We start from the raw sequence: 20,041 nt of genomic DNA on the forward strand, positions 1-20,041 counted from the left end.
TTTTTTTTTGGTAATTTTTTTAATAGCACTCATGTAAACATTAACAAATACTGTGCAGTGAGATATATGAAATATTCAACCTCTGATAGACTTTAAAACCTTTTTCCATATTTTGATTGAAACAATGATAAATATATTTATAGACTATATGACAAAGAAATGGGTCGTAAGCAAAAAATGGTTGTTAGAAAACACAAATGGCAAGTCATGCTTTTTCGAGCCTTTGCACAAGTTAATTATGTAAATAATATTAATTGATGTATCCATCCAACATTTGTGATTTCAATCAAAAAATTAAGATTTATTATTTATTCATTATACGAAAAATGAGATAAAGGAAACAAATACAATGCCATAATAAATTACTTTTAACATATTAAATATATATATATATAAACAAAACAAAATATCACAGTGAAGTTTGGACAGTGAACAAAGCATCAGATCAGCAGATGGGGGACTTGTGGATCTGTCCTTCAGTAGTTGTCAAATCTATGGTTACCAGATACCAAGTTTGAGCAAACTTTGCATAATATATATAATACATTATTATATAATAATACTGTTCATAATACTCAAGTGAGTACTGCTCTCTCTGAAATATAAAAGATTCTGTTTGAATTACAACAAACTATCAAATTATGCTGGGATCACTCATTGTACATGCCGACTTTTCTTCTCTGAAAAAATTCAAAATATGAGAAGATATCTAGCAAAAAATATACTATCAAAAATCTATCTCGATTAATATGCAAATAAGCTTCATAAATAACTTGTACATATAATAATACTGATTTCTACTTTGCTCGTTTTTGCTACAAGCAAACACAATCACTATGTTAACAAACATTTACCCAAAATTATCCAATGAAAAAACAACAACGCATGCAATGGCTTGCTCATCTTGTGCTTGATTTTTCAGGTCACATAAGCTATGCAGAAAATATCAAAATTCAGAAAAGTAAATATATTGTGCACATGATCAGATAAAAAATTCAGTTTGAATTACTGAAATTTACAATAAGTTTGCATCAAGATTGCTGGAAAATTTAAACACCAGAGTTCATTAACACTTTTCTTATCAAGGAAAATAATCCATATTGTTAAAAAGCTTCTCCCAGAGTCCATCTGTGATCGGACTTCCTGCGACGGAGACGAATGATACTGCCATCCACGGAAGAGGCCATGGATTTCCCTTTGATGTCGTTACGGAGGCGGAGTTGTGACAGTTTCAGGAGACCAATGTTACGACTCGTGGCTGTTAGAGACTGAAGCAGACCATCTCCACTCTGAAACAGATATAGCAAAGAAATATTAATCTTGTATTGCCCTCAGGTGCATATGCAACACTATGAAGTTTTACCCTTGGAAATGAAGTTGTTTCTATATACATTTTCAGTAGTTATGACCCTTACCCTAGTAATTTCCCAACAGTACGTATAGCTAAGGAAATATTAAGTTATTGTATCTCCCCTCTTTCAGGGAGAGACATTGTTTTTGTACTTTCTGTCTGTCTTGTCTGTAAAAAAAATCTTGTGAACACTCCCTTCTGTATGGCTTATTGAATAGACTTGAAACTTAGTTCAAATGGTTCATTGCCATTTGTAGATGTGCATATTGTTGGGGCAGGAGGATACAATTGTTATCCTTAAAGTTATAGTGAATTTAAGAGGGGTGGGGATGTAGAATAGCTTGTGAATACCTCTCCTCCCATATAGCTTATCGGATAGCCTTGAAATTTTGTACTTGTAATACTTCATTATCATTTAATGATGTTCACATTGTTCTGACCCAGGAATCTAAAAGGAGTGTTTTATAGCTTTTTTTTTCATGTACAAGGATATGTTCACTTTCTTATTGGTACTTTAGCATAACAGTCATTATTTTTGTATCATATACAATATGGAGCACTTTCAATTTGGGGACCTTGGGAGATATTTGTTTTTAACAAAAAAAAACCAAACTAAATTATATAATTGTATTGCCCTCAGGTGCATATGCAACATTATGAAGTTTTACCTTTGGAAAAGAATTTGTTTCTATAAACATTTTCAGCAGTTATGGCCCTTACCCTGATGATCTCTTGAGCCTCTGGTAACTGAGTTCCGGGATGTCTTTGGAACACCTTGACCATTGGACGATCCAAACGCTCGCGGGTTGAAATATCAGAATAAGCAACTGGGCCCTAGGATAAACAAACATTGAACATGGAAATAGACAAGACTACCTCTGGTAACATTGATAATAGACTGCATTCTTTAATTTATCTTCTTTTCTGATTAGACTATAGCTATACTACTGGTATACCAAATAAGTGCTCTAATTCATAATAATGTTAAGAATAATTCATTTAACTTTATGAATCTTCAGTTGGACTATGATATTAAGAGTGACACATTCTCATATTGAATTTCTGTATCTTACCATAGTATAACCTCGAGCCTTATCTGTGGCATCGTACCATCTCTGGGCTCGGTGGATACCATGACGATTCTCTCCCAAACCAACCCCAAGGTGTTGCTGGAACAAATATTCTATCATTATTAATGACTCTTAATTAGAGATTTCTTGCTTCATCTATACACATATTTACAGGTTGTACTGAAATAGACTAAGATGCAAATAATAAAATCCCTTGGCCAGTAATTTAAAGAGCAGTAAATCTCTAAATATTTAAGCATCTCATTAAGAAAATGCAAATATAGGCAATGATTGATTATTTTCTTGACAGCTATTGCGCAAATTATATCATCAGTGCAAGACAAATCATTCTAATTCTTTTGTATAAAAGAAAACATTTAAAAAAAAAAAAAATAAAAAAAAATCACACTACTTAAATACACATTAAAGCTTTTAAAACCTTTGAAAATATGTGATATTTTTGTAAAAAAAAAAAAGTGACCTCTAGAATATCCTGCTAGATTGATTTTTATATCCACTACTTGTAGTAAGAGTCTGACCTTGAGAGTGATGGTCTCTGCCACTTTCTGGGTAAGGCCGTCATTGACAGACTTGTGGGCAGCTTTCTGAAGTTTTTCAGTTCTATCAATGGCTTCTTTCAACTCTCGCCTGAGGTAAGCCGAGCGGGCACGAGCCTCCTCCGAATCCACCAAGGCTTGGTCAGCCTCAGGGGTATATGGCCCCAGGGGGTCAGGTTGACCTAAAATGTTGATGCAAGATTTCAGACTTATGTTTCTTTTAAACATACTGGTCACACATTGAATGTTAATAGGTTTTGCTGTTATTGTTTGTTTAGTGATTTTGGAAAGAAGGTATATCTAATGTAAAAGGACATTATGCATAAATTAGAATTGTATAAATGTGTTATATTTTACTAATGTCTGGAAATAAGTAAATGTAAGTACTAATTTAGAAGTATCAGTACATGTAAGATTTCACAGTTCTCCTATTCTACTACAGTACATACAATAAACTACATGTACCAGGTATAGGGATATATATCAAATTTCATAATCAAGATTATTATTTAATAAGTGCATGTTACCAGAGGAATTGTTTTAATCAGATACACATTAATATTTTATGCTTTGTTAAAGTTAATACCAGTATAAATTGGCAAGCATGCATCACACAACTTCGTACAAATTAAATCTACTGTGTCTCCCGGATTAGTAACTAAGTACAGAAAACACAAAGTGAGATTTTAAAGAAGGTGCAGTTAATGGTCAGTATTATAGTGTGCAATTAATGCACAAATCAAAGTGTTATAGAAACCATTCTTACAACAAAACTTCAGATGGAAATAATTCTTATAAACTATAGCATGTACCTGTGTGCAATTTCTCACAAAATCAAGACAGTCCAATGTTCCACAAACAAAATAAGCATTTCTTTGAAATTTCCCAACAGAGAAAAATCACAAATTTTTCAATCACCAGAATAATAAAAATCATTTCTTTTTTCTATTTGTTTTTTACATTTAAAATGTTCAATTTTCATTTTTTTCAACAATTTTTTATCAAAGTTCAACTTCATGTTTGATTTTTTTAATGATTCAAAGAAATGCTTATAAAAGACTGAGCACTGCATCCAACATCTATATTTTCAATTCTAAATTGATTTACCTAGAGACATGAATCCCAGTTTACCTGACATTTCATGTAACCTTGAGAGGCGACCATCCAGGGAGGTACGGCTTCTACCCATCCCTGAGGGGGCACTCTGACTGCCAATGTTAGCGGAGGAGAGGGAGTGGTTTAGTAAGTCCATCACACGAGATCTCTCATTCAGGACGTTAAACAGACGACGTCTGGCAGCATCTAAAACCTAGAAACAGCAAAAACATTTAATTTCATAGTACACATGTATATGTTAGTCAAGCAAGAAATTATAATTGTTGCAAGCGTTTAAATTTTCCGTAAAATTCTGGTTAAAATTTTATTTCAAATACAATTCAATTTTTGAATTGTGATGGCTCAATGTAACATATCACTTTATACAATGCACAGATGCAATGCCAGTATGTTGGTACAGGGATGTAATGCCAGTATGTTGGTACAGGGTTGTAATGCCAGTATGTTGGTACAGGGTTGTAATGCCAGTATGTTGGTACAGGGATGTAATGCCAGTATGTTGGTACAGGGATGTAATGCTAGGATGTTGGTACGGGGATGTAATGCCAGTATGTTGGTACGGGGATGTAATGCTAGTATGTTGGTACTGGGATGTAATGCCAGTATGTTTGGTACAGGGTTGTAATGCCAGTATGTTGGTCTGGGATGTAATGCCAGTATGTTGGTCTGGGATGTAATGCCAGTATGTTGGTACAGGGTTGTAATGCCAGTATGTTGGTACAGGGATGTAATGCCAGTATGTTGGTACGGGGATGTAATGCTAGTATGTTGGTACTGGGATGTAATGTCAGTATGTTTGGTACAGGGTTGTAATGCCAGTATGTTGGTCTGGGATGCAATGCCAGTATGTTGGTACAGGTATGCAATGCCAGTATGTTGGTACAGGGTTGTAATGCCAGTATGTTGGTACAGGGATGTAATGCCAGTATGTTGGTATAGGGATGTAATGCCAGTATGTTGGTAAGGGGGTGTAATGCAAGTATGTTGGTCTGGGATGCAATGCCAGTATGTTGGTACAGGGATGCAATGCCAGTATGTTGGTACAGGGATACAATGCTAGGATGTTGGTATAGGGATGTAATGCCAGTGTGTTATTACAGGGATGTAATGCTAGTATGTTGGTACAGGTATGCAATGCCAGTATGTTGGTACAGGGTTATAATGCCAGTATGTTGGTACGTGGATGTAATGCCAGTATGTTGGTATGGGGATGCAATGCTAGTATGTTGGTACAGGGATGTAATTCCAGTATGTTGGTCCGGGATGTAATGTCAGTATGTTGGTACGGGGATGTAATGCCAGTATGTTGGTACAGGGATGTAATGCCAGTATGTTGGTATAGGGATGCAATGCTAGTAAGTGCACACCTGAAGTTGCTGTTGAACAGAACGAAGTTGGGCCTCCAGAGCTTTTTTGCAGTTCAATAAATGGGCACGCTCTGCATTCAGCAAATCATCAGCACCATCATGTTCCTGTAAAACCAAGGGAAAAGTCACTGACATAAACATGAACACCACAACTTGAGAAGATTCCACTCCAGCATTTTCTATGATGAAAGAAGTGTAAATTAAGCATGCATTTGGGCCATATGAATGTCATTTGTTGATGTGAAGTCTCTATAACAGAATCAGATACTTAGGATTTTGTTAATGTTATATTCTTTTGCTTTAGTTTATGAGCCTGTGAGCATTAAGTGTGAATTTATCAGGTTATGTATTGAATTGAACAATAACATTTATTACATGTATATTACCTCAGAAAGTCAGGGGTATTCGTTACAGTAGTTTGTATTTATTGAAACCTTGCCAAGGTATATTTCACTATGTGATAGCTTGATTGTCTATTAAACTGCCTTCTAATTCAAAATCTATGTCATGTATATCATTTAAAAACATAAATCTGTCCAGTGTGTAAATGTCAATCATAGAACTCTGCTATGAATGGGTCTTTGCAGTACATTTAATGGGGTTCATTTACTGAGGCATGGCATAAAAACAATACCCTGTCAATATTTATCATTCTCTAGTGCTTTAAATGGATTTGGTTACATTTCTTCAAATTTCAAAATGTTTACATAACAGTGTAATATGCTGCAATAGCAGTTGTTTTAGTTACTCAGCTTTCAAATGTACCATTGCTAGTACGTACTATCGATTTCCTAGACTTATAGAGTAAGTATTAAGGTAAAACACTTGAAAACGAAATGGCATGAATTATTTATCTGTGATCCTTCACAGTAAGCCAAATGAATGTTTGATGTAGTATTACCATGGATCAATAATGAAAACAAACACACAATTTTGTCTCAGCCTTTTTTATGGCCAAATCAATACTGTGCACTTGCGCATTATTCTGTTGCCCAGTTTTTTTGCGGAGAAAATGAGGAATATAAACAAAATCTTGCATACAAAGAGTTCAGAGTATTGTGTAATATAAAGAATTATCTCAACTTTAGTCAACTATTACTATGCATTTAAAATTCTTTTCAGGGAGTAATCTTTACAGCTAAGAATATTTTTCAAAGTATGTTGATTTATATCAAAGTAGATCAAACATGTTCGGTGTCCTTGTAATCCCACATGCTGTGTTTTGAAGTGGTTGTAAAAAAAAAAGTAACTTCATTTGTCGTACCTGTATACCCAAAATTTATAACACTAATTTCTCCCTAATCGTTTTCAAAATGGAATAATCTGACCAGATATTTTACACTTGCTTTTAACATGATATGTGCCTTTGATATAGACAAAAAAATTTAAAAGCATTAGGTTATTTTTATAGTCATGGCATATATGTAGGATTTAAAATCCATTTTCTCAGGATTGTAGTATGGACTGATTGACGACTGATTTTGCTGCTCAATGGTGTTAATGGTATTAACAAAGGAAACTTAATCAGATTTAAGATTTCTGATATTTACACAAACATTAACATACATTTCTTGCAAGATTCAAAGGGTATTTATTTAATTTTGATCAGATAGCTTTATTTGAATATGTCCATGTACAAGTGATAGGACATATGCTAATATCTACATAACCTTTTCATTTTGTCTGATTTATACCATCACTACTTAATATGATATAAATTTCTTGTTTGTAAATGCACTATATCTTTTATATAAAAACTTCAGAAATGATATAAACTATTATCGTATGTATTTGCGTTGTTGAGCAATTCTGCATAATGTACACATTTCCGCATTTTTAATTGTTTATAGCAATGTCAGCCGTGTTTTTTACTTCAGTAAATTCATTTCATGTATATATAATTGTTCTGATGACGACCGCCCCAAGGTCTAAACTGGTCAACAAAATGAATTTAACATTGGATTCTTATGATGTGTTGGTGATCTGTTTTATTTCAAGTTTTGATTTTGAAAATTAAACTTGAAGGTTCCATAGGAAGTCCTTTCATTCTTCCCTCCAAAGTTGGATGATGTATTAACAAGATGATGCATGCATCTATTGATACATATACATGCAGGCATAAAACCATCATATATATTAGCATATGACAATGTTCCTGTCTGTGATGTCTCTTTATAAGTGATATACCTGATGCAACTGTTTAGATATTCAATGATGAAACATTTGATGTCATCATTGAAACTTTTCTTTTTTGATTCAGTTACTAAATTTGCATTAAGATTTTCACATTCCTTTGCATATTGACAATAAAATAAAGGTGGAATTACCATGTAAAAATTACCATTGAACTGAGGTACATGTGTTGTTCAATCAATATAGCTGTTTGCCAAATCTATTAATAACTATGGATAAAATGACAGATTTGAATAGAAGATACTTAGATGATATTAAATCAATAACGAAACAGCTGAAAAACACTAAATCACAAAGAATGGCTGGATAATAGATTTGGAACTAAAAATCAATTGTATCAATACCTTGAATCCTTGCAAAGCTGGACTAGTCACCTAGTCCTCAAAAGAGGAGAATATATGTATATGATATATGTATAATTTATCCACAAAACTAATTATATGTACATATATATATAAATAGAAAATGTGCACAGTGAAAAAAAGCACATTTGAAATATATATGTTTTATACTGATGTTCAAAATTTTCACTGGATAATGTTGTGGTATTTGGATGGATTGCAGGTTTTACTAAAAAGAGAAGCATCTTTATTTTTAAGTTCCCAATAAAATGTACTACTATGAATAGAATATGATTTATTTCCAAATTAGGGCCCTCTCGGGCATACAGCATACATGATTGTTAACATTTCAATGTGCAATGACGATAAAAAGAAAAGAACAAAACAAGAGTAAAATATGCACTATTAGTATGAGCAATGTTCATACATGAGACATTTTGAACATGATAATACTTATTTGTATTATATGTAAGTATAACATTAACCAAATAATATCATAAACATATTATTCTAATTGGGTTTTTCATGTCAACATTTGTCCTACAAGTGTAACACGGGGTTCAGTGTATGGTATTTGCTGGGATTGCCATTGGTAGACAACTTTTACAGAACAAGTGTCTTTTACACACTAGCTGTACACATAGCACAGCAATTCTGAAACATTATAAATAACCTTGGTGAACCACAGTGCAATCTTACCCTTTCTCTGGCTGGTCTAGAGATCCGTACTTCTTGGCTGTCTTTATTCAGGGCAATATCTTTCCTTGTATGTTCCAATGCCTTCTCCAAAGCTTCTTTACCTCTAGTGAGGGATTTTATTTCTTCATTTGTGTCCAATAAACTTTCGCGGAGTTTAGCAACAATAACCCTAACTTCTCTTGAATATCTATGAATTTCATCATTACTTAGCTGTGCAACAGTATCTCTGAGATGTGGAAGGGGATCCAGTGATCTACCAACATCACAACTTTTATCACTCTTTTGAACAATTGTTTGTGATAGTTTAATTCCTTTCAGCGTTGAATTTCTCCACGATTCTGGTCCAATTGTAGTGGCAGCCTTATTCCCCAACATGATGAAGATTTAAATACAAGTATCTGTCATACAAGCTGCCTTACAACGCACGTAATTGTATATTCACAAGTTATTTAATTAATGCAGGTACTGGTGATTACACATTGGCGTCGTCTTCCCTTTGGCGTTGCTGTTGGAAACCAATCGCTGCTGACTTCCGGCCTAGTGATAAACTTCCGGTGAAGACCAGGGTAAAATTTCATTGGGTAAAATTGTTGATTTGCGAATAATGTCATAAAATAATTATAAAGTACTCGAATCGTTGGAATTAAAGACAATAATTTATTGTTATCAATAGAAATATCCATTGTTTTGTAAATCATTTAAGTCAATATTTATGAGTCAGCTAGTTGTCATTTTGGGATTTTCACTTTCGACTTTAATATGCATCAAGTGTCAAATAGCGAAGACTACAATAGCTTATTTTGGCACAAAATTATTCTATAATCAGTCGAAAATCATACTTTTTATAATTACAAGGTTTTTAATTTTTTTCTTAGAAAACAATCACTAATCGTCAGCTCGCACTTGCTATTCGGTGACGTCACCCGGTCTGATATTTGCGGAGTGCAGAGGTGTATCCGGAAAAGAGGGATTCTATACAACACAACTGATGGTATACCTTGTTTATGTTGTGTTCTCATGACACAGGTTTGTGATATGGCTTCTGTAGGTCAATGGAAGCCAAACACAGTATCTCGAAAGTTTTATCTGGATCGAGATGATCTGAGTGATTCAACGAACAGTCGGCCACAAATCAATTCTGACATTCCACCCACGAGGAGAAGGGACATTCTTTCATACAAACGTTCGCTTTCGGATGACAAGGACGATCTTTCAGGTAACGAAAGACAGGGTATAAGGAAGGATCCTGCTATAAGTAGCCCAACTGATAAGTTGAACGGAAATAATTGTGTTGATAATCAGGATATAAATAACATGGGCAAAGATACATTACAAAATTCATCTCCGGATGATGGTCCCACAGGAAATGTAGTTACTAGTCACTTAAAGCATGTGCACAGTAATCCTTTCTTCTTGACTTCTGGAGTTACTCATACACATGGAAAGATATATGATCAACAAAAACGAAAAACCTCGTTACCAGATGACAGTGATGTAGAAAGTGGTGCTGAGTATGGTGTGAACTCGGGATTTGTGAACAAACTTCGACAAAAATTCACAACAATAAACCAAAGGGACACCAGTGTCAATCGAATACCACCAAGGAGATTTGCGAGTGTTGAGAACTTGTTGGGAGCTTCTGAAAAGATTTCATTTCAGGAAAGAACAAGACCGTTTAGTTCCTCAGAGTTTAAAACAGTTGAACAAAATTCAAATTATGTCAGGAAGAAACCTGCTTTGCCAAAACCACCTAGACCTCCAAAACTAAGGCCTGAGAGGAAAAAAAGTGACTCGGATGTTGAACAGAAGCAGCGCAAACCTTTACATTCTGAGCATGAAGCACCAGACATTAACAAAATAGGATGGAATGACATAATTATAATTGAACATCCAAAACCTGTACCAATCCCAGAACCAGCAAAAGAAGAAAAAACACCAACAAAAATGAATGGCCAAACTGTCATGTCTCTGAAAGACAAGAAAGTTCCAGATGAACTACCTAAGCCAAACACTGTTTCATCGTTTCGGTCCATGTTTGAAAAGAATAATACTTCAGTCTCCAGGAAACTTTTGCCTGATGCTCCAAAAATAACTGCTAAACCAAGTAAGTTGAAAGTGAACCACAAAGAGACTGTGGAGAGCTCTCCTCTCTCTTCACCTGTAAATAAATCACCCGAGATCAAGGAACAGAAACCCATAGATACTCAGGCAGAAACGGCTGAAGTTTTAGTTAAACCCAGCACAATAAAAGAACGAGCTCAAGAGGCCCCAAGAACACTGGATTCACCAGTAACTAGGAAAAAGATCTATCCTGAAAAGAAGTCAATTTTCGATTCCGATTTTAACATTAAAACAGAGCCTACTGTGATACAGAAGAGTAGAGTAGAAACAACAAAATTAGAAGTGACATCATCTGAGACAAGCATTGAAAATATTGCAAAGTCTGATAAGAAAATACCATTTCAAAATAAACCTGTCATTGATAAAAACATCCGGAATGAAAAAAGTTCCACAAATAAAGCTGGAATTCCAGCAAGGAAAGAAATATTTGATTCTTCACTTATACCACAAAGTCCAAGACCAGTCTCAGTAGAGAGCATAGTCAATGAAGTCAATGATAAAACTAGGACATCTTCTTCGAAAACACAAGCATCTGAAGAAACATTTCCAGGAAGGAAAAAAATTTTTGATTCCTCCCTGATTTCTTCTAGTTCCACCACTCCTAACGTATCTAAGAAAAGACGAGCTCCAAAACCGCCACCAAGCCCTGTTCCCACATTCACAACAGAAAATAAACAAGAGCCAGTGGTTAATGATTCAGTGCAAAAATCCACGACTGACAGCACTTCTAGTAAAGTAACCAAGAAGCTTGAATCTGCAAAATCAAGTCACCAGCCCCCAAAACCTGTAACACCACGTACTCAACCAAACAAGGTTATAGAAACCTCAGAACCCTCACCAGTTGTATGGCTGAGTCAAGAGAAACCCTCCACCCGATCCAGTAAGGTAGAAAAAAAGGAGACTATAGAATCAGCAGAGAAAGTTAACAATTTTACTCCAATTGAAATCTCTTCTAGTGATAACAATACCCCAACAAGAGGACTACCCTCAGTTATAGCAAACAGATTCAATAACAAGCCCAAAAACGTGTCTAGCAAAACCACGGAGAATGGTAAAGCTGATTCAAGTGACGAAGATGATGTCAATGTTCCACATACTTTGGTAAAGCCAAGTCAGCTGCGAAATAACAGTTCTTTCCTAAAAGTCTCAAATAGCCCCTCTGTGCCAAACACACCAAGCTCTAATCATGCTGATAGTCCCAGTGAACCTAAAAACTCGAACAGTAATGTGCCAGTGAGAAACATTGAGGATCTCATTCGAAAGAATCGAGACAAGCCCGCTGCACTGTTTGACTCCAGTAGCATTGTGCCAAAAGTCCAGTCCAAGGTGAATGGTGTTCCGCCCCTGGACCTAACAGATCTGGTGACAGAGGAACAGAACCACCCGTACCAGGATGGCTACATTCCCACCAAGATCAAGCCCTGTAGCTTTAAGGTTATTGGGGGAGGGATCTTCCTGGATACGCAGCCGTTAAAGAAAAGCAGGAGCGGACACAGCGTAAGTTATTATTGATATATCCAAAATTTTAATGGAAAGAAATTAAGTTGTAGCTGAATAAGGACTTTGATGGTAAATTATAATCATTGTGTTGGTAAACTCTTTGTTACTATTCATGTGCTAAGTGAAGAGTCTCATGGTTTATATTGAATACAAGACTCACAAGGAAAATTGTGGAAAGCTGCACAGCATGACATCATATAGATCTATTCTCTTTAAACTCCCTGCATTATTTATCTAAGTGTGAAAGGCCAACATTGAACACTTATGTCTATAGAGATAACATACAGATATATATGTACATGTATTGGGAACTTCCTTGTGGGTTTTTTTCTGAGTTGATAAGGGGGCTATCCATGGTGACATCCGGATAAAACTTACAATCTCCTTCATTGATCTAGAAATGCATTTTCACAATATCCTTTATTCATACACAAATTTATTGCAGTTCATGATCATTAGATTAACATGTTCATTAATTATCCAGCACAGTACTGACGCTTGTAGTTTAGATGGTCTATCAGTATACTTAATGAGTAACTCCAGCTACAGAACTGGGTTTTTAAGTTAATCGTTCATGCATGGTGCAATCATATAGTACTAGTTGCATTTCTGGGGGGGGAAATAAGTAAATGAACTCGAAAACTTTTTAATTTATTTCAAGTATTGCACCACCCGCGGTGTGCATTCACCTTTTGCGTTTACAGAAGCCTGAATTTAGCCATCGTCAGCCTCGTTTGCAAATAAACCTTGACCTGATATGAAAATATTTTTGCTTATTGAAATTGTTATCAGCTTTGGGTTATCGGACGATAACAGGACTACTTGAACATGTTGAATACAAAAAGACTACACATACACAAAAATGGCAATACACCAAACACAGAATTGGCTGGTCCATGTGGGGGCCCTGAATACCTTACTAATCCTACCTGAAGAAATGCATTTTTTTTATTTGCATAGTCATCTGAAAAATATTTTTGAAGTAATATTGGACATGTTCTGGGGACCCCTCAGGTATTAAAAGTTTAGTGTTGTTACTAATTATAATTGTATGTAAAGGTAATGGCACAGGAAACTTTAGGAGTGATTATTGGGTAGGTCATCAGTCGATAAAATTCCTCTTTTTAATAGGTATGTAAAATCTTGGTTTTTAAATTTATGGACTATGTAGTTATAATCCCAAATTTGTAAACTTTTTCAACAGGATCAGGGATCTTCGGTGATGCTTTGAAAATCTAATTTTACATGTTATTATCAAACTTGTGAATATATATCTTAAGTTTGTGAGCCTTTTAAAATACAAAGTTCAAACAAGATGACTTGCATAAACATGTTCATAAACAGCCTTTTTTATAGCATGAAAGTCAACTTAATTAATCTTTAATTCTTTTAAATGAGGTAGTCCCTACATTGTATTTACATTGTGAACCGACAGTAATACGTCGGTGTTACAAGTTCACCCAGTGGATGTGGTGAGTGTTCTAGACGAAGGAAATTCGTGTACACGCCCTCGATTTCTAAAAGCTCTTTAGAACACAATGACTAAAAGTATTTATTTACATGACCTTACATAATCACAGGGACTGGACACGCTGATCTAATGTTGGTCAGATTATTTTAGATGGACTAAGTTTGTTCATTTGCTGGCCTAACTTTAGAGACAAGTGACACAGCATTGAAGATTTGAGCTCTCCTTAGTAGATTTAGAAGTCATTTAGCCAGAAATAAATATAGACGATAGTCAGATAATTGTATGTTTCCTTCCTATTCACAAGAGGTTGATTTGTCATCTCTTATTTCAATCTCTGATTGAGGTGATAATTTCATTGACAATTAGAATCCAAGTTATGTTTACATCAAAAGAAATACTGGTCAGTATTGTAGTAATACATGTACTACAAACTTGGATGGGAGGGAAATCGTTTCACATGGTAAAATGAAATCCACGTGAGAATTAGAAATTCAATTCTATACAACTGGTTCCAGAGCAGTACTTTTATTTGATTGCTAGTGATTATGCCAAAAATTGTCCAATTAAAAGGTGGTTTTACCAGGTAGTACTTTGCTGGAGAAAAATTAAAACTAAAAATATCAACATGATCAAAACTACAATGTATAACAACACTCTATAATGGGAGTGAAATAAAAAAGTGTTTGTCAGACTGAAACCATACCAAAAAACCGAATCAGGAGTCAATGTATAGAACTGATAATCAAACCATTAGTTTTTGTTGCTGACCAGCTATGGAAATATGATATATATGTAGTGTTGATCATACTTCTATTATTCCGTAGACAGTCAGTAATAATCCTAATAAACAGTGAAGGAACATATAAACAGGACAGGCGATTTCTGTATTTCATAGTGTTTTTATACAAATCTGTTGTAGTGCTTTATTTGGAATCCCTGTATAGAACTCATTAACATACTGTCAATCTTTGGTCACCCTTTGATAAAGTTGCAATTGTCATCATGAACCAGGCGGAGAGTGCGGTGCAATCAGTAATGTCTCGTGTGTATTATTTCTGTAGGACTATTTATTTATTGCACATGGTGAAAGGTTATTTGTGTCCAAAAACTTTTATCCTACTACATTTATACTAATGTATTTAGTGGCATGTTAAGCCATTTTATCGTCTTGGTATACAAGTACTGATATATCAAAGGCATGTTAAGCTGGGTTTTTTTGCTTTATATTAAGGGGATGTATGTAGTGATGTGTATACATATGCAATTACACATGTGCTTCCACATAAATTCATGAAAAAATAAGAATAAAGAAATAGCTGTGAAAATCTAACTGAAATAGGAATAATAACAAATAAAATGTAAAATTAAAAGTTAAAAACTATACTGTACAGGTATCAATCGTAAAATGTCTGAATGATGTGTGTATTCCATTGATTAATTCTTGCATATTATTTGAAAATTATTATCACTTTCACAGTATCTGACTGAAAAATGTGTTGGAAAGAAACATGTTTCCAAAAAAGGAGAAATCACAAATTTGTTTGGCGAACAAAAGAACAGACATAGGAAAACTATATGGAGGATGTTAAATCTGATGCATCATACTACAATGGCCCCTATGAATTCTATACATTTAGCTTTAATGATACATTGTAAAAATCACTATATTTTTTGTAGATCTCCCAATCCAGAAACTTAAGTTTAGCTTCCAAAAATATGAAAATTTATCAGCTAAGACTGAGCTTGCAGGAGCTTTGTCCCCTGAGCCTCAACAGGGTTAAGCCCTGTTCCTATTTCCGGCCGTAAGGCTACCCCAACCCCCATCCACTGCCTTAATTGGTGTGCACATTAATTATCCCCTAGCCTAGCCCCTGTTTAATGATGCTCCTACAAGAAATCCCCATAAGAGTCAGTCAGTTGGTCAGGTAGACAAAGGCCTTCCCAGCAAGGGACACAACAGCTATTCACATGAACCAGTGTGAAAATTTTGCCTGATTTTGCATTCTTAAGACCCATGCCCTGACAATATTCTAATACAGTCCACAGAAAGGGTATTAGTTCAAAATGAAGAAAAAATAACACTGAAGTATCTCCAAGATACCATGCAAAGATCAACATTGAAGTACTTATTATCCAGTGTAAAAATGACGGTTGTGGAGGGATTTTGAAACTGTAACACTAGCAATAGTAATGTCCCCAATCCCTGTATTGTCTCCGGTCACAGGTGTATTGTTTGTCCATAGCTTAGATTCCTGTGATATTTGCTCTGTATATACAATCATTGCCACATGATAATAACCTTCAACTGGAACATAAATTCTCCTCTACAGTGTAACCAGACTGCTTGCCGTGGGAGTACTATCCCTTCTGAACATTTGCCTATTCATGTTTTTGAATGGGAAAATCTTATCTTATGGTCATTTATCAGTAGAAATACTGGACATCGAGTCTATCCCTTCTGAACATTTGCCTATTCATGTTTTTGAATGGGAAAATCTTATCTTATGGTCATTTATCAGTAGAAATACTGGACATCGAGTTGGCTTTATTATGAGGTCCTTTCATGTTGATGTTTAATTCATGGTTTTGACAATGTTGTGTGATGTGCTTGCACCTATGAATGTTGACAAATGGAAGAGATGTACCCTGGGTAATTTTTCTGTCACCAAGGTTTAGATAATGAGTCTCACCTGTACAAGGCTATCTGGGCTTTCCCTACAAAGCCTCGAATCATTTCTCAGTTTTACCAGCAGTGTCAGAGAATGGATAATCCACCCGTCAACAGTGGCCAAACTTCTCTCTAATTGCAGGGCTGTAGATTTTTGAAAAGACTTAAATTTGTTTTTCTGCAAACTTAAAGCACCTTCCTTTCTAATTTGCATCTTGTTTTCTTTTTCAGCATTAGTAATTTGCCACAAATATGAACGCAAATGAATTTTATATTTGTGTATTGAGTAAGCATAGGGGGAAGAAGCCCAAATCCTCATGTGTTTTCTAGTCTGTTGAAGGCTTGTGAATCGCGTCCTCTTAACAATTTAATGACTCATCATTTTGTATGCATTATTCCTTTCCTAGAAGAAATAGAGTACAGTGTCTGGGAAAAGGCCCGCTGTCAACAGAAAATTGATGGATCAAACTAAATTCTCTTTGACAATGCTTTTAAAATTGTCAAATTATTCATATAGTTTTGTTTTTTTTACTTTAAAAATCCTTGAAACAAAAATTCTTGATAATCTTTTAAAGTGTTCACATTGCAGTAAAAAAGAGATCCACGAAGTTTTGAATTAAAACCAAACTAAACAGGAAAACATGAAGGGGATAAGAGTAAAAGAAGGGCATTATCCCGTGTGTGGGACAATATTTGTAGATTAAGACATAGGTATTTGATAATCGTTTGCCACCTTCTAAATGAAGACATATTGCCAGTGGCTATGTCACTGACAAACATTCGTGGGTAATGATTCGTTCAGGTTTATAAACAGCTTTCCTAAATCATAGTGGTCAAAAGCCCACAACAGATATTCAAACAGATAAAAGAAATCCCTGGATGTTATATTATTGATGAAAAATTCTTGTCATATCAAACTATTAGCAGTTATATAATACTTCTTTTTACTAAAGCCTGTTTATTAGCAAGGGTCATCTAGCTTATCTATAGAAAATACTCCCACTAATTATTACTTACACAATCTGGTGACCTATATATATATATATATATATATATATATATATATATATATATATATATATATATATATCCAAATGTGAAAAATTGCCTCAGTGTCCGGTAGTCAATTGGTAAAATATTAAATAAAATATGACAACACGTTGTAAAACGTAAGCGCTTTCATTTTTAAAAAATCTTCAGACGTTTTTCATAATTATGTTGTTATGACTATAACAATATAATGACGTCACAATACAGAGGGAGTCATTTGGAGCGTATTATTGTGACGTAATACAAAGAATTTACATTAAACTATTAATCGTAGGTCTAAATGAGCGAATGAAATGTTTTTCTTTTTCTCTCCTTTCCACTAAATTGTCCTTGAAAAGTTTGTAAAAAGGAAAAACGTTAAAATGTCTATTTCCACACGCGTCTAAATGTTCACTCAGTTTTATTTTACGGTATTCCGGTACATGTACTTGAATGTGTTGCTTATGTACACAAATTCTGGCTCTAAAGCCCTGTTCACATGCGCTGATTTACTCACGGGGGTGCAAATTTTGCATATATGCAAAAATTGCACCTGTGTGTAAAAGTATATTTGGTAAGCGTTCACATGGTACTTAACAAAGGGTCAAATGGCAATGATTCTCTAAGTTAGTTAAAGATGGCGGATTATTTTCGATTGAGGGGGAGGATTTTTCCCTTACTGTATAGGCTTCGGTGACAAATTTGATTGATCAAGATATGTCTATGACACTCTATGCAATATAATGTTTGCAGAAATACGGTGTATTTTATGAGAAAAGCAATATCATATTAGGTGATACTGCGTTTGCTCCTCTTCGGAGCCGATCCCTCGTGATCCACAGTGACGACTCCTCGAGTGTGACGTTGTATACGGTGTGTGCGTTCACATGACGAAAAATACATAGGAGTAAATATACACATATGCAAAAGTAAATTTGCATCTGGTCTGAGTAGGTGCAGATTTACACCCGGGTGTATATTTGCACATATGTGTAATTATTTACTTTTGCATATATGCAATTGCGTTCACATGCTCAAATTTACACCCGGGTGCAGATTTTGCATATATGCAGAATTTGCATCCCGTGAGTAGTAAATCAGGGCATGTGAATAGGGCTTATGAGTTGTTCCTGTCTCTCCGATATAGATTTGTCTACATCCGCTACATGTAATAACGTATATTAAATTCTTAGAGCCACAAGACACACACACACACACACACACACATATATATATATATAGGTAAAAAATAAAAACGTCTTCGTGTTTCATTTTTATTTTTTACCTATACTTTTACCGATCATTGCGAAAAGTAACTATTATCTATCTATATATATATATATATACATACACACCTCATGGAAATTGAATTCAGGATCTTCTCTTTAAATAATTCTTATCTTTTTAAAATGCACCTTTTGATGTTACCTGCATGATTTTTCTACCCAAATAAAAAGAAGGGCATTGCCTCTATGCTTTAATAGAAATTGGAGTAGTTTTTTTTTTAATTCATAGTGATGTTAAATTTTACCTGTGCTTTCAGAATATTAAATATTTAGTCTAAAAATATATTGTGGATCATGATTTACACCAGCTGATTAGTCATTTTATGTTTTTATTTTTTTATACCTGTTCAATGGGGGGATTGTGGTCTGAGAACTTGTGTAAACACAAACCAAATTCAAAGAAACGTTGGATGTATTGTTATAAAACATGAGCTGTGTTGCCTATTGCCAGTGCATTCTGTGAAGAGTGTTGTATATATTATCAACCAAGTCGAACATTCGTTGAAAGTTTAGTTGCTTGATAACTTAGTCAAATTAGTTTTGGTCTGACTGCCAATACTCTTCTAAACATTCCTAGGCAATGTTCCATATTAGATGAAGACAGAATTTGAGACAAGACAGTTTTTAGTAATTATATATGCTACTTTCAACAGTGATTGAATTCATTTGACACAAAACGGGAGAACCTTCCCCAAAGCGTCATCCCCACTACATTGTGTGATATCTTTATAGTAAGAACATCATTGTGAAATCTTTCTAAACTATCATTTAGATAACACGATTAAATCATTTAGAGTGATATAATCATATCATGTTTCTGATTCAAAGCATTTAGAAAGACTGCTCTGTAATTAACCATGAGATATTTCACAAAATTTATGCTTCATTAAAATTGCACATGTATATTTCTTTATTGACATTCATCACCAAATGCTGACTAGCTACAATTTGTTGCAAGATGTTTTGCTATAGGTTGAATTAAATACCTTTTTGCTATATCATGAAGTATTTTCATTGAGGGATTAGTTTTGGGAAGGGGTGTTCTGGATACTCCATGTTTGCCTACTTTGCCATAAACATTTTTGTTGGAAGGGCATTGCTTTATTGTTCCAAAACTTTGTGCAAATGTTGTATGATGTGTAAACCTATAGACATATGGTTTTTGCAGAGTGATAAGTTACAAAGTGATTTGTACAGCTTCAATTTTGACAAAAGTTATGGCTATATGAAGATTTATTTTGGTACTATCATAGGTTTGCAACATGAAGGGAT

At 34.6% G+C, this 20,041-nt stretch overlaps 2 protein-coding genes across 3 annotated transcripts in view; one reads left to right on the top strand and one right to left on the bottom strand.

Moving 5' to 3' along the window:
• Nucleotides 1-9,277, bottom strand: LOC125679600 (coiled-coil domain-containing protein 105-like). Of its 2 annotated transcripts, none has more exons than XM_048918916.2 (7): nucleotides 8,695-9,277; nucleotides 5,462-5,566; nucleotides 4,110-4,287; nucleotides 2,961-3,160; nucleotides 2,425-2,520; nucleotides 2,072-2,185; nucleotides 1-1,289 (listed from the first exon to the last, which is right to left on the bottom strand). In XM_048918916.2, the coding sequence occupies exons 1-7, from the start codon at nucleotides 9,067-9,069 to the stop codon at nucleotides 1,104-1,106; spliced, it is 1,254 nt and encodes a 417-aa protein (XP_048774873.1). In that variant the 5' UTR covers nucleotides 9,070-9,277; the 3' UTR covers nucleotides 1-1,103. The 2 variants fall into 2 exon arrangements, with proteins under 2 accessions (XP_048774873.1, XP_048774872.1); XM_048918915.2 differs by having other exon boundaries at nucleotides 4,086-4,287.
• Nucleotides 9,271-20,041, top strand: part of LOC125680091 (muscle M-line assembly protein unc-89-like) — a 23,173-nt gene continuing 12,402 nt past the window's right edge. The window contains exon 1 of the mRNA XM_056155192.1: nucleotides 9,271-12,312. Within this exon, the coding sequence (XP_056011167.1) occupies nucleotides 9,712-12,312 (2,601 nt within the window). The 5' untranslated portion in view covers nucleotides 9,271-9,711. The remainder of the gene's footprint in view (nucleotides 12,313-20,041) is intronic.

Source organism: Ostrea edulis, chromosome 2, assembly GCF_947568905.1.
Source record: "Ostrea edulis chromosome 2, xbOstEdul1.1, whole genome shotgun sequence".
NCBI lineage: Eukaryota > Metazoa > Mollusca > Bivalvia > Ostreida > Ostreidae > Ostrea > Ostrea edulis.

What these genes read in the sequence shown, in the direction of transcription:
- LOC125679600 (XM_048918915.2), bottom strand. Translation starts at nt 9,069, where the DNA reads ATGTTGGGGAATAAGGCTGCCACTACAATTGGACCAGAATCGTGGAGA. An exon ending in CAGAGACCATCACTCTCAAG is followed by an intron (nt 2,521 to 2,960) that starts GTCAGACTCTTA and finishes TATTTGTTCCAG; the next exon opens with CAACACCTTGGGGTTGGTTT. An exon ending in AGGCTCAAGAGATCATCAGG is followed by an intron (nt 1,290 to 2,071) that starts GTAAGGGCCATA and finishes TATCTGTTTCAG; the next exon opens with AGTGGAGATGGTCTGCTTCA.